The sequence below is a fragment of the Gracilinanus agilis genome, chromosome 1 (genome assembly GCF_016433145.1).
Source record: "Gracilinanus agilis isolate LMUSP501 chromosome 1, AgileGrace, whole genome shotgun sequence".
NCBI lineage: Eukaryota > Metazoa > Chordata > Mammalia > Didelphimorphia > Didelphidae > Gracilinanus > Gracilinanus agilis.
In genome coordinates, this window is record NC_058130.1 from 150,145,092 (window position 1) to 150,159,039 (window position 13,948).

The 13,948-nt window shown below is 37.8% G+C and overlaps 1 protein-coding gene across 1 annotated transcript in view; it reads left to right on the forward strand.

Moving 5' to 3' along the window:
* Nucleotides 1-13,948, forward strand: part of TBC1D2 (TBC1 domain family member 2) — a 65,667-nt gene that overhangs the window by 47,037 nt on the left and 4,682 nt on the right. The window contains exons 10-11 of the mRNA XM_044657215.1: nt 9,676-9,796; nt 11,981-12,166. Coding sequence (XP_044513150.1) covers nt 9,676-9,796; nt 11,981-12,166 — 307 coding nt within the window. The remainder of the gene's footprint in view (nt 1-9,675; nt 9,797-11,980; nt 12,167-13,948) is intronic.

Here is a 13,948-nt window from a genome sequence, read left to right on the forward strand (position 1 = left end):
AGAATTTCAGCAGTGAGATCACAAGATAAAATGGAATACCTTTGGCATTACAGAGTTGGTAGAGTGTTGGACTTGGAATCAGGAAGGCCTAGCCTGGAATACCGTCTCCACCTCTTAATAGCTGTGTAGTCATGGGCAAGTCATTTCACTATCACCTCCATTTTCTCACGTTTGAAATCAGGATATTAATATCTAAAGGATATATTTCATAGGGTGGTTGTAAGGCTTAATGTAGAAAGTGCTTTGTGAAACTTAAAGCAATATACAGTTATCAGTCACAAGTCTCAGTTGGATTAAGTTTGATCACTTTGGGTTTTTTTTTTTCATATTTCTGATCTTACAGCTGAGACATCATGCTTCATGGGGATAAAAATATCCTAACCAGTTTTTCCTTCTCACCTACTTTGATATTCTAAAGTAAAACTAATTGTATGGCTCTATTTTTTAGACAAACTGTAAAGGAATTTAGAAATCTTAAACCCTAACTTTATTATATAGACAAGGAAAATGAGGTCCTGAGTAACAAGGAAACTTACCTAGTTCAGCAGTCCAATTAAAATAAATCAACAAGTATTGTTAAAGATCAACCGCATGACCAGCACTGTTAAGTGCTTTGAAGTGCTGCACAAGAAGCATATGATACAGTCCTTACCCCCAGGAACATATAATAGCATTGGGGGGAAAAGATTGAGATATGTGAAACAATTAGAGTATTATGAGAGAGGAGATAATGCTATTAATTTAATCAGGTTCCAAAATGGTCACAGATTTAGAGCTGACCTTCTATACAACCTTCTAATTTTACAAATGAGGGAACTGTAAGCCATAGAGGAAGTGATTTACCTAGAGGAGCTCAAGTACATCTGAGCCTGAACCCCCTAGTTCAGCACTGAATACACTGTCAGTGGTGGGCAAACTATTTGTCGAGGGCCAGATCCAGGCTTTAGTTTGCTCATCACGGCCTTAAGCAATTCCCTAATCACTATGCCCCACATCCAGATGTAGTGATTAGGAAATTGCTTAAGGCAGTGATGGACAAACTACAGTCTTCATCTGGCCCTGGCCTGCAGAGAATAGTTCGCCCATCACTGCATGACATCATGCAGCAAGTTTTGTAAATGGTCTGCTGGTGAGAGGAAGGATCAGGGGTGGGCTCTCTATCATCTAGGTAGTACATAGAGGTCTCAACTTGGAGTCAGAAAGACCTGTCTCTGATACTTACCAACTGTTGACCCTGGGAAAGTAACTTAATTTCTCCCAGCCTCAGTTTCCTCATCTGTAAAAGTGGGAATAATAATAGTAGCTTCCTCTTATTGTAAGAATCCAATGATGGAATATATAAAGCACTATATTATTATCACAATTATTGGATAAGGCTTTGTGGTTGAGGTGGGATTCAAGATAGATCTTTTCAGATCAATTGGATTGGGGGCAGCTGGGTGACTCAGTGGATTGAGAGTCAGGCCTAGAGATGGGAGGTCAAAATCCTGGCCTCAGACACTTCCTAGCTATGTGACCCTGGGTAAGTCACTTGACCCCCATAGCCTACCCTTATCACTCTTCTGCCTTGGAGCCAATACACAGTGTTGATTCTAAGAGAGAAGGTAAGGGTTTTAAAAAATAAAACCAATTGGATTGGCAGAAAATGAGGAAGGACATTCTATAAAAGAAAAACAACATGAACTAAGCTATAGAAATCAAGAAATAAACATAGAAAAATAGGGACAGTGAAGGCATTAGAGCAGCAGAGGTTGTATTTTGAAGAGTGATGGGAAATAAGATTCACTAGAAAAGAGAGGGTCATATGATAAGAGCCTTGAGTGCCAGACTAAAGCATATAGCTTTGATCCAAGGGTTATTCATTGTAGCCATTTGAACAATTCCATAACAGCAAAGAAAACACTGCTCTATGGAATAATTTAGAGGGAAAAGGAAGACTTGAGATTATGAGTCCAATAAAAAGCTATTGTAGTAGTCCAGACATAAATTGATGAAGACCTAAATGAGATAGGGTATAACAGTAGCTATGGAGAATAAGAGGCAAATTGGCAGGCCACAGGACTTGTGACCAGAACTTTAAAATTAAAGAGAGAGAGAGAGACTGTGAAGGTACCTCCCAAGTTTTTGAGCCTTTGTGATATCAGTGACAGAAATAAGAAAATTGAAAAGGAAGTCAGGCCTAGTATGATTCTCTTTTGTGGAAAGTAAAAAAGGATTGTTACTCTTTTGCCAGAGATTTGAATTCATTAATCCTCATAAGGGCTCTTTTTATTGGCTTCCTTTGGCAAGAATTGTTTTGTTTATTACTGTTACTAGGTTTAAAGTTACTCAATTTGGCTTCCTTACCCAGTAAGTTCAAGTTAGTAATTTAGTTGGCACGACCAGGAAGGATCTGAGGAGATGACTCATGTTTGCTATCTTAACATTTTCCATTATAGTCTACCATCTGGTACCAGAAATAATAAAGATTTAGGATAGATTTTTTTTTTCTTTTCCTCAGGCATTCAGCAAGTATTTATTGTATGCCCACAATGTTTCTCTTTCTTCACTAAAGAAGTCAAGACAACAGCAGGGCAAGGATTAATTTTTTTTGTAAATAGCAAATAAAAGCAGGAATAATGGGAAGTAAAACTTAACCTTATAATTTAGGTTTTATACTTTCTACGTTTTTTCAAATTATATTTTCACATTAATTTTCTATACAAATGTAGACAATTTTAAGCATTTATCGCTGTACTTTACTAAATAAGCATTTTTTAAAATAGGGAAAAATTTTTAAATATGGTCTCGTTTGGAAACCTGTTATTTATCCTGGAGATATCAGTTATTTGTAACTAGAATAAAGCTGCTAGTTGGGTGGACAGTAACCTAACTGGCACCACCTAGTGGCAGCTACCAGAATCATTGACTTAGTGTTTCAAAGCTCACTTCATTGGGCTTTTGAAGATGGTGGTGTGGGTAGGGAGTAGTAGCTAATTTCCATCATCATTGGTCCTCTTTGAGTACAAAAAAACAACCAAACAATCATCATCATTAAAATAGCTAACATGTAGCTCCCCTTTGTACCAGGCACTGTGTAAGACGTTTTACATATATATTTTCCTGTTTGATATTCCCAATTTATAGATGAGGAAATGGAGACAAACAGAGCTTAAATGGCTTATCACACCCATACTCTAGCCACTTTGCCACCTCACGGGCAAGTTTCAATTGTCCTGTGGTGCCAGTTAGGTTACTATATCTATCAAAGAGTCATTAATAACTGATGTCTCCCAGATAATTAACATGTTCCCCATACTTGAATATGTTTTTTTCTATTTAAAAAAATATTATTTATTTTTTTAAAAGTTATGAATACTTAAATAATTTCTACATTTGTACAGAAAATTTAAGAGAAAATATATAGCACCTTTTTTCTTTTTCAGTTTTGGATCACCTAACAATCACTGCTGAGTGGACTTGACTTCCATCTGTAATGCAAGATATCTTGCATTTGCAATATTATCCTGGGCAATCCTGTCAATTAGCAGAATGGAACTCTGGCCTAGCAGGTGCCACCTGCATGCCAGCTGACAGTTGCTCTGTGACTATTTAAGCCCCTGCAAACCCATCCTTCGGGTTCTGATTTCCTTGACCTCACCCAGACACCCAGTTACCCCTGACTTCCCGTTGGGGCCCCCGGAAGGGATTGAAGGGAGGTGATTTGTGGAATGTGGGCAGGATTTTAGCTTAGAGTAGCCTAGGATGGGGACACCCCTAAACCAACTCAACAACTACATCTGTTTAGCTGGTGGATCAAACAACATCAGGACAGTGTCAGATTAGCTCTGTCTGAGGGCTGGTTCCCTCAGCCTGACCTTACCTTCTAGGTCCTTTGCCAATACTTGCCAGTCGCCCCTAGCAACAGCTTCTCAAGACCCTGAACCCTCTTACCTCAGTTTTCCCTTCCCAGTTTTAAATAAATCCCTTAGCCTGAATCAGTGAGTTCCTATAATTCCTATATCATCCCCAAGGCTAAAGAGACTGAGGAGAGGACTGAATATCAATTAGTTGAGTTTGCTGTGGAGTGAAACCAAAGCCTTCATTGTAACCAGGAAGTTGAGCCTCACTTCCTGCTGGGTTCTGCTCTCACCCAATAGGAAGGCAGTTACTCCAACAGAGAGGGGCCGCTCATTCAACATGTTAAAGGAGCCTACAGCTGCAGTAGAGATTGACTGGGAATCACAGCTGAGGCTGTTCAACACTGATAGCTCCAAATCTTCTGCTGCTCTAGTTACTGGCTCCCAGGCTCCTGGTGACTCACTTTTACTACCAGCATCTTAATATCCATCACATTATATCCATTATGCCTTCTATCAGTCTCCTAGTGCTGTACACAGCTAATCCCTTGACCAGAACTCCTCTGCCGAGAAAGTACCTTTGTTATCAGTTCTGAGACAGTTGCTGAGTAGTGACAGTTTGATCTTTTCTTCTTCCTACTTTGTCTGTTCCCCTATCTCTGTTAGAAAACTCTCCCTATAAATCTCAAAACTTCTAGCCATTTGTAAAAGAAGTACCAGTCTTCTGCCTTTGAACCAACATATAGTACCAATTCTAAGAAGAAGGGTTTTTTGGGTTTTTTTTTAATTTATATTTTATTTTGAATATTTCCCATATTTACATATTTCATGTTCTTTCCCTCTCCCCCAAAATCCCCCACCTCCTGTAAGAGGGGAGACTAGATATTTAAGGTATGGTCGCCAGAAATCGTTTAATTCGATTTCAAAATAAAATATACCCAAGTCAGGATGACTTTTATGGTGTTTTATTTACAATTAGGAAGGTTGAAGGTAGGGAAATTGAGAGAGAGAAAAACTCTGGCCCGACCAGAGGCCCCAGCAGAGGGCACAGAGGTTAATTAAACAAAGCTTCTAGCCATAAGGCCTCCCCAAATAAGAGAGGCCTCCTTAAGGCTAGAGCCTCCAGGAATGCCAAAGGAAGAGAAAGAGAGTCAGCCTAACTTACCTACGTGACAATTCAAAGGGAAGCAATCTGAGGTCTCACCAGAGATCCTTCAATACCAAGTTCAAAGTGCCAACCTCCTCCACAGGAAGTTACCATCATATTTAAAAGATAGCATCTTTTGTCACTTCCTGCATCCACCTCCAATTTCAAGTGGACAAATGGCAGCCTCAACACTGTTTTGGACTGCCCAAAAGGCAGTTCCTTGTTTTTGATTTGTTACTTACTATCATGTGTGGGTAACTGACCTTCCCCTCCCCCCTTAATTCTAAGTTGGGGAGGTTGACATTATTCCTTGAGGCTAGGGTCTGAACAAATGAATGAGGGTGGGCTAATTCCATTCACATACTCTCTGTAGCCTACGCAAAATTCCACGGGGTTTTACATGTATCATTGATTAAGACCTAATTCCATATTATTGATAGTTGGACTAGAGTTATCGTTTAGTGTCTACCTCCCCAATAATATCCCCATCTGCCCATATGTTCAAGCAGTTGTTTTTCTTCTGTTTTTACCCCCCACAGTTCTTCCTCTGAATGTTGCTAGTGTTCTTTCTCATAAGTCCCTCAGCCTTGCTCTTAATCCTTGCATTGCTGCTAGTAGAGAAGTCTGTTATGTTCCATTGTACCAGTGTATCAGTCTCTGTGCACAATGTTCTCCTGGTTCTGCTCCTTTCGCTCTGTATCAGTTCCTAGAGGTCTTTCCAGTTCACATGGAATTCCTCCAGTTCTTTATTCCTTTGAGCACAATAGTATTCCATCACCAACAGATACCACAATTTGTTCAGCCATTCCCCAATCGAAGGACATTCCCTCATTTTCCATTTTTTTGCCACCACAAAGAGCGCAGCTATAAATATTTTTGTACAAGTCTTTTTCCTCATTATCTCTTTGGGGTATAAACCAAGCAGTGCCATGGCTGGATCAAAAAGCAAATTATTAGTATGAAAGATGAAAAGGGAGACCTCACCTCTAATGATGAGGAAATTAAGACAAGCTTCTAGTCTTATTTATTAATTCAATAGTTCTTTTACTTTCAATTTTATTAATTTCTCCTTTAATTTTTATAATCTCTAATTTAGTTTTTAACTGGGGATTTTTAATTTGTTCCCTTTCTAGTTTTTTTAATTTGCATGCCCACTTCATTATCTTTGCCCTCCCTAATTTGTTAATATATGCACTCAAGGATATAAATTTCCCCCTGAGCACTGCTTTAGCTGATTCCCACAGATTTTGGTAGGATGTCTTATCATTGTCATTCTCTTCAATGAAATTATTAATTGTTTCTGTGATTTGTTCTTTCAGTAACTGATTTTGGAGAATCATATTATTTAATTTCTAATTAATTTTTTATTTGCCTGTCCATTTGCCTTTACTAATTATTATTTTTATTGCATTATGATCTGAAAAGTTTACATTTATTATTCCTGCTCTTTTGCATTTTTGCCATGTTTCTATGCCCTAGTACATGGTTAATCTTTTGTGAATGTACCATGTGCAGCTGAAAAGAAGGTGTATTCCTTTTTGTCCCTATTTATTTTTCTCCATATATCTATTAACTCTAATTTTTTTAGGATTTCATTCACCTCTTTTACCTCTTTCTTATTTTTTTTTGTTTTGATTTATCTAGATTTGATTGTGGGAGGTTCAAGTCTCCCACTAGAATAGTTTGCTGTCTATTTCCTTCTTAAGCTCTGCCAGTTTCTCCTTTAGAAATTTGGATGCTATACCACCTGGTGCATACATGTTGATTTCCTCATTGTCTATGCTGCCTTTTATCAGGATGTAGTTACCTTCCCTATCTCTTTTAATCAGATCTATTTTTACTTAATGGCTATTCCTCCCTCCATTTTCTCAGTTGAAGCCTTTTGCTCCAGCCTTTGACCTTAACCCTATGTAGGTCTACCTGCCTCATGTGTGTTTCTTGTAGACAACATATGATGGGATTTTGTTTTCTAATCCGCTCTGCTATTTGCTTCTGTTTTATGGGCAATTTCATCCCATTCACATTCAGAGTTATAATTATTAGCTATGTGTTCCCCAACATTTTGATATCCTCTCCTAATTCTGTCCCTTCTTCTTAGGCTATTCTCTTTTAAACCAGTGGTTTGTTTTAAATCAGTCCCCCTTACCCCCTCCCTTAGTTTATTTCCCTTTCCACCCCATCCCTTTTTGTTCCCCTCTTTTTATTTCTTAAGACCTAATTAATTCCCTTCCCCCTCTCTTTCCTTCCCTTTTTTGAACTCCCCACCGCCCCTGGACCCTTTGGTTTATCCCTTCTGACTTTCTTCGTAGGGTTAGATAGAATTCTATATCCCAATGGATATAGCTACTCTTCCCTCTCAGGATTAATTCTGCTGAGAGTAAGGTGTAAGTGTTACCTATTAATGCTCTCTTCCTCTCCTTCTTATAATAGTATTCATCCCCTCCCCTTCCTATGCCCTCTTTGTGTGGTATAGATCATCCTTTTTTCTCATTCATTCAAGTTTCTCTTGGTGCCATTCACCTCCCTCTTCCCCCCTGCCCCCGCCCGTATCATCTTAGACCCTTTAGTACTTCAACCTCTCCCTATGAATAATCCTTCTAATTACTATAATAGTGAATACAATTTTTGAAAATTACACATAACATTTCTCCATATAGGAATACAAATAATTTGATCGTATTGAAGCCCTTAAAGAAGCAAATTTACAAATAAAGAGTTTTCTTTCTTTCCCCTCTGTTTCTTATTTACCTTTTCATGTTTCTCTTGATTTTTGTGGTTGGATATCAAACTTTCCATTTAATTCTGGTCTCTTATTTACAAGTATCTGGAAATCTTCTCTCTTGTTGAATGCCCATACTTTCCCCTGGAAGTATATAGTCAGTTTTGATGGGTAGGTGATCCTTGGTGGTAGACCCAATTCTCTTGCCTTTCTGAATATCATATTACAAGCCTTGTGGTCTTTTAGTGTGGAGGAGTGCCAGATCCTGTGTAATCCTGATTGATGCTCCTTGATATCTAAATTGTCTCTTTCTGGCTTCTTGTAATATTTTTTTACTTAACTTGGAAACTCTTGAATTTTGAAATTATATTCCTGGGGGTTGACTTTTGAGGGTTTAGTGTAGAGGGTGATCTATGGATCCTTTCAATGTCTATTTTGCCCTCTTGTTGAACAACATCGGGGCAGTTTTCTTGGATAATTTCTTGTACTATGGAGTCCAAATTTCTATTAATTTCTGATTTTTCAGGAAGACCAATGATTCTCAAATTGTCTCTTCTAGGCCTGTTTTCTTGATCTGTCATCCTGTCATTGAGATATTTCATGTTTCCTTCTTTTTCGTCATTCTTTTGATAAAGATTTTTTAAAAAAGAAAATGCATTAGAAGTTAAACTCAGTCCAGTATTGACCCTATGTGGCCTCAGTTTCATATCCGTAAAAAGGAGAGGTTAGGTTAGATTATCTCTAAAGAAAAAAGATAAAATTGGAGAATCAGTATGGTACAGTGCAAAGCATGCTGTTTTTGAAGTCAGAGGCCTAGGGTTCCAATTAAAGGTCTACCACTTGATATAGTGTGACCTTTAATCTCGCTAGGCCTCATCTTCCTCTGTAAAATGAAGGGATTGGAATAAATGGTTTCTAAGGTACCTTTTATAGCACCAAATCTATAATTCTTTGATCTTACTTTTCAGTTCCAAAATTATCAAAGTCTAGAGGCTGACAATGACATTCTTCTGATATATTAATCATAGAATTATAGATTAAACCTGAAATAGAAGTCATCTAACCCCCTACAGACTTGAAGTAATTTCAAGCATCCATGTTGCACTCTCATTATTTCTTCACCAGCACTGGGCCTCAGTTCCCTTTTTATGTTTTTTTTTTTTAATCTGGAAACCATTCTTCTCTACTGAACAAGATAGAAACAGAATAAAGTTTTAAGTAGTTTGACTTTCTCCCTCTCATCTGTTATCATTACACTAACTTCATCTAAGAAGTTTGGCCGCCCTTTTCTACCTCCTCCTGATGAATCCAAATGTAGTTATACATCCTTTTTTTCTGTTCTAAGCCTTAGCTCACTTTAGATTTTCATCTCCCTGACCCTGTTTTCACAGATTCTTACTACTGTATTATATTCATCCTAGGTTATAAACAAGGGAAGTTACAACTTCCCTTGAATAGCATATTTTAAAAGACAAAAATTGTCAGTAGAAGAATTAAGAATTGTCTCATTTCCCCAAAAACTAAACATTCTAGCCAAGTTTACATAGACAGAAATCTGTAGATATCCTTGTAGTCCAATTTGCAACTTTACCAGGTAATTCAGACCAAAAGAACTGTTGTTATTGACTTAAGTTGTCTGTATAAACGTTTGTGTATATGACTAGATAGATAGATAGTTAGATAGATATGAACTTTTTATTTGACTTTGGCTACATATCTCTGGTGTCCAAAATAGAGTTGTCACAAACCTATAGTGTACAAACACTGAACAAGAAATAAAGTGTCCATATCATTGGTCAAAGACTAGCTTAAGAGTGTTAACCATGATGGTACTGCAAAACCAGGGGATAACCAACTTATTTTCCCTTTCTTGCCCAAAGGAAAGTCACCTGTCTTGTTCTAGACTGCATCCTGGGAACTATTTCTCTTTTACTTTTAACATATAATATTTGTGTTTCTTCATGATATAGACTGGCAGCCATTGCCCTATTGATCCTAGAAGAGGAAGAAAGTGCTTTCTGGTGCCTAGTTTGTATTGTTGAGACCATAATGCCAGCAGATTACTACAGTAAAACTTTAATTGCATCTCAGGTGAGTTCAGAGATCTTAATGGTGCATATTCAACCCAAACTAATCATGTGAATTCTTCTACCTTTCTTGTTTGGAGCATTCAGGGACCTTTTAGTCCCCTTCAGGGTTCTTGGCTTTAGAAACGGTGTCCTTGTGAATCAGACTCCTCGTATTATTCTATATTCTTTGGCCCAGACTTCCTAGAACTCTTACCATCCCTCTCAAACAAAAGATAGTAGCTATTAGGATTTGGTATAAAAGTTATGAAATTTTGGAAAAAGGGGTAAAGATTGATCTATATCCAAAAAGTATCACAAATTCAATGTTAAATTAAGGTAATGTTTAAAAAAATTTTTTTAATCTCACTAAAAGTCATTTATTAACTGAAATGGACATCCTTTGTAGGGGTAGACATATTGATACAGAAAATCTAATTGCCCTCTCTTAGTGCACACTAAGAGACTTCTATTTAGAAATTTTTAAATAGTAAGAAAAAAATGGCTGAATTCCAAGACTTTTGGGTGCTCCTATCACCATTTTTTCACCCTACAGATGTGGATTTTCCTTCATTTCTAAAAATTAGTACTGGTATAGGGTGGAGAGAGAGACCAAAACAAATAATTTTTGCCTAGAGGCTTTGATTTTATGATAGAAATTTCATGAAGCTCATAAATCAAATACCCAACATAACACCCATGGCTCCCAAATGTTTGTTTAAAAAAAAAGAGTAGTCCCTGCCATTACCTTTCAAATGATTTTAGTCTATTAGATTATTTCATGTGATCCTGATAACTCTTTGAAGTAGTTAGTATAGGTGTTATATTCCCCAGTTTTACAGATGAAAAAACTGAGACTTGGAAAGCTTAAATGATTTCTCCAAAATTATGCAGATAGAAGAAAGTGGTCAAGGCAATCCTGAAACCCCATCTTTTGACTATAAGAACAGTGCTCCTTCTACCACTGCCCAGCTTTGTGGTACTCTCTTACCTCCTTCTCTATGTTTCTCTCTATACCTTTCCTTTGCTCCACTTCATCTTCTTTTATCCAATAGCCTTTTATTTTCCCCTCCTGCAATTTAAATAGCAAATAAGTTTAATGTTTTATAGTTTTCTCTTTTTTGAAATTTGTCAGGAATAAACATGGAGTCCTATCCTTAAATTCAAATAATAATATAACTGTATAAACTGGAGGAGGTATGGCTAGATTACAGTTAGAGACGAAAAAAATACCTTGGGATTTTAGTGGGCCACATTCTCCATGTGAGACCTTTAGGAAACTAACCTTCTAGCCTCCCTATATTAGCTAGGTTGGTCCTTGAGTGACAATGCACTTTCCACTGACCAGATTCAGATCATTTTCAGACTTGGTAGGACCTTCTAGAACTTGCATCCCAGGGGAATGGCCTTCAAGACCTTCTACACTAAAGAAATATCACAGAAGAATATTAGTGGAGAAAGAAGGATCTAGTAGTTATATATGCTATATAGATCATGCAAGCTTATCACCACTAGAAATCTACAAACATCACCCTACCCATTCATTTGACCTAGACTGCATGTCCTAACTGACTACCAATTAAGGCTAACCCTTAGATCCTAGCACTTAAGTTAGTTGCCTGCTCTCTGACATCTGATTTGTCTTGCAAACAGCCAACGACTGGATTACCTCACCACTGCAGCTAACCAGAACCTTCCTGTTTTCAGAAGCCTCCCTTTCACAACACAAACAGCCAACTATGTTAAAAAAAAAAGGGGGCAGCTGGGTAGCTCAGTGGAGTGAGAGCCAGGCCTAGAGACAGGAGGTCCTAGGTTCAAAACCCGGCCTCAGCCACTTCCCAGCTGTGTGACCCTGGGCAAGTCACTTGACCCCCATTGCCCACCCTTACCACTCTTCCACCTATGCAACAATATACCGAAATTAAGGGTAAAAAAAAAAAAAAAAAAAAAAAAAAAAAACTTTACTGCTTTATCAGTCCATTCACTCAGTAGGCAAGTATTGCACATCAGTTACGCATAAGGGGGAATTTGTGCTTTGGGAAAATGTTATCCCCTCTGAAGAGCCTTCCAGCTCTGAGATAATGTGATTCTTTGAAAAGCCTTCACCCCTACTGTGAATTCTGAACACTATCAAAGGAGCAGTTCAGATAGCAGGGCCTTCCTGGGGTTATGACAGATGGGTAACATTTAGCTTTTTGGTTCACTCCAGGTAGATCAACGGGTTCTCCAAGACTTTTTATCAGAGAAACTTCCCAGGTTGATGGCCCACTTGGGGCAACATAAAATCGACTTGTCACTGATCACCTTCAACTGGTTCCTTGTGATTTTTGTGGATAACCTTATCAGTGACATATTGCTCAGAGTCTGGGATGCCTTCCTGTATGAAGGAATTAAGGTAGGAGCTGCTCTCCTTTATTAGCTCTGCCTTTTAAGGGTTTACTCAATCCAATGAACAATAATAAAAGAATGCTTGGGTCACCTGCTGGGTCTAATGCTTGCTCACTTCATCCTGCACTTGTTTTGTCTAGGAACTATTTCTAAGTATTTTATGTAGCAGTTTGTATTCCATAGTCAGGAAAGCAACTGAATTGGCCTTTTCCCTGTTCTGTGTTCTACTGCTTTAGCAAGAGAGAGCTATTCCACTATTCCCTAGCAGACAGATATATTTATATTTACTTTATCCTGAATTGACCAGGTGAAAGTATGAAAATTGAATGACTAGCATGCTTCCTTGCCTATTTGGGTCTTCAAGGGTCCCTTTAAAATGACGGATGAAACAAGACAGTGTTCTCCATAGGGTCAGTGCCCTGAATAGACTGAACAAGCAGTCATGTTCATGTTAAGAAATGATGGATTTTCCATTGCCCTAGAATGCTCTCTCTTTTTGCTTGTTACAGTATTGCTCTGTTTCTACTTAGCCTCTAATTCCCACCCTTACACTTTCTTGTTTGAATTAGGCTCCCAAAGGAGGGAACACTATCCACTGTGACTGACCTGGTAGAAAAGAAAAGGGAAGCTCCTTGAAGAAAGCAGTATCTCTAGATCCTTCTTTCATTAGCATATATTAGTTTCTTTTTTCTTTTTTTTCATATGTAGTTTCTTAGTGTTATTAATTGCCAACTTTTTTAATCTGGAGAGTCTAACCCCTCAAAATGAGATAGACCCAGGACAAGTAAGGGTACGTACCTCTGCAGTCAGGAGGTCTGAAAGAGTGGAGCTGTGGAGGGAAGGTTCTAACCAGATAACAGACCCAGATGTTGTGACTCTTAAGTCGTTACCTATGGCCATGGAGGCCAGCATGAGAGCATTGAACCAGGAAGGTCTAACTGGCCAGTGGGGTGTCCTAAAGAATGCTCAGTGGGAGGCAAAAGGGGGAAATGTCTCCCTTTTTTCTCTATTTTCTCCTCTGTAAAAGTGCTAAGGTCACCTACTTAAAACAAATAGGATTTTGTCCCTTAATGTCACATTTCTCTGGCATTGCCTAATAATAATTACACAAGTAGTAGTTCACTTTTGTATAATAGCATTTATATGGCATTTTAAGGTTTTCAAAGCTCTTTACAAATATTTCATTTCATCCAGCATTTCAAGTACAGATTTCACAGTTTACTAAGCATTTTCTTCACTTTCCACAGCACTCTTATAAAGTATGTGGTACAAGAATTATTTTCCACATTTTGTAGATGAGAAAACGAAGACTTAGAAGATAAGTAATTTGCCTTTGGTTACCCAACTAGTGGATGTCAGAGCTGGAACTTAAACCTAAATCTTAAAAGTACTTCTGGTGCTTTTTTTCCCTACCAGACAGTGGTCCTAAGGTTAATATAAAAGGACTGAAAAATGAATCAGAGGAAAGAGTTCATTTTAGAGATGATTTATGATCTTTGATTTAAAAAGGTTATAAAATAGACTATTTTCAGGTCATCTCTTTGGCTTCTTTAACCCAAAGAAATGATAGTGTTGGAATGTAGGCTTTTTGGAAAAGGAGATTTAAAGCCAAGGGACCGCCTTTTGAGATATTTGTGTCATTCCCCTCAGGCAGTTTTCTTTTCTCTATCTATTAGGCATCTATTACTTCTACCTATTAGATAGAACTTGACTACAAAGTCATCAGGTCCTTACAATAATTCTATTAAGTATTTCACTATACTTGTTTGTCACTGATATTTCCTAAAAC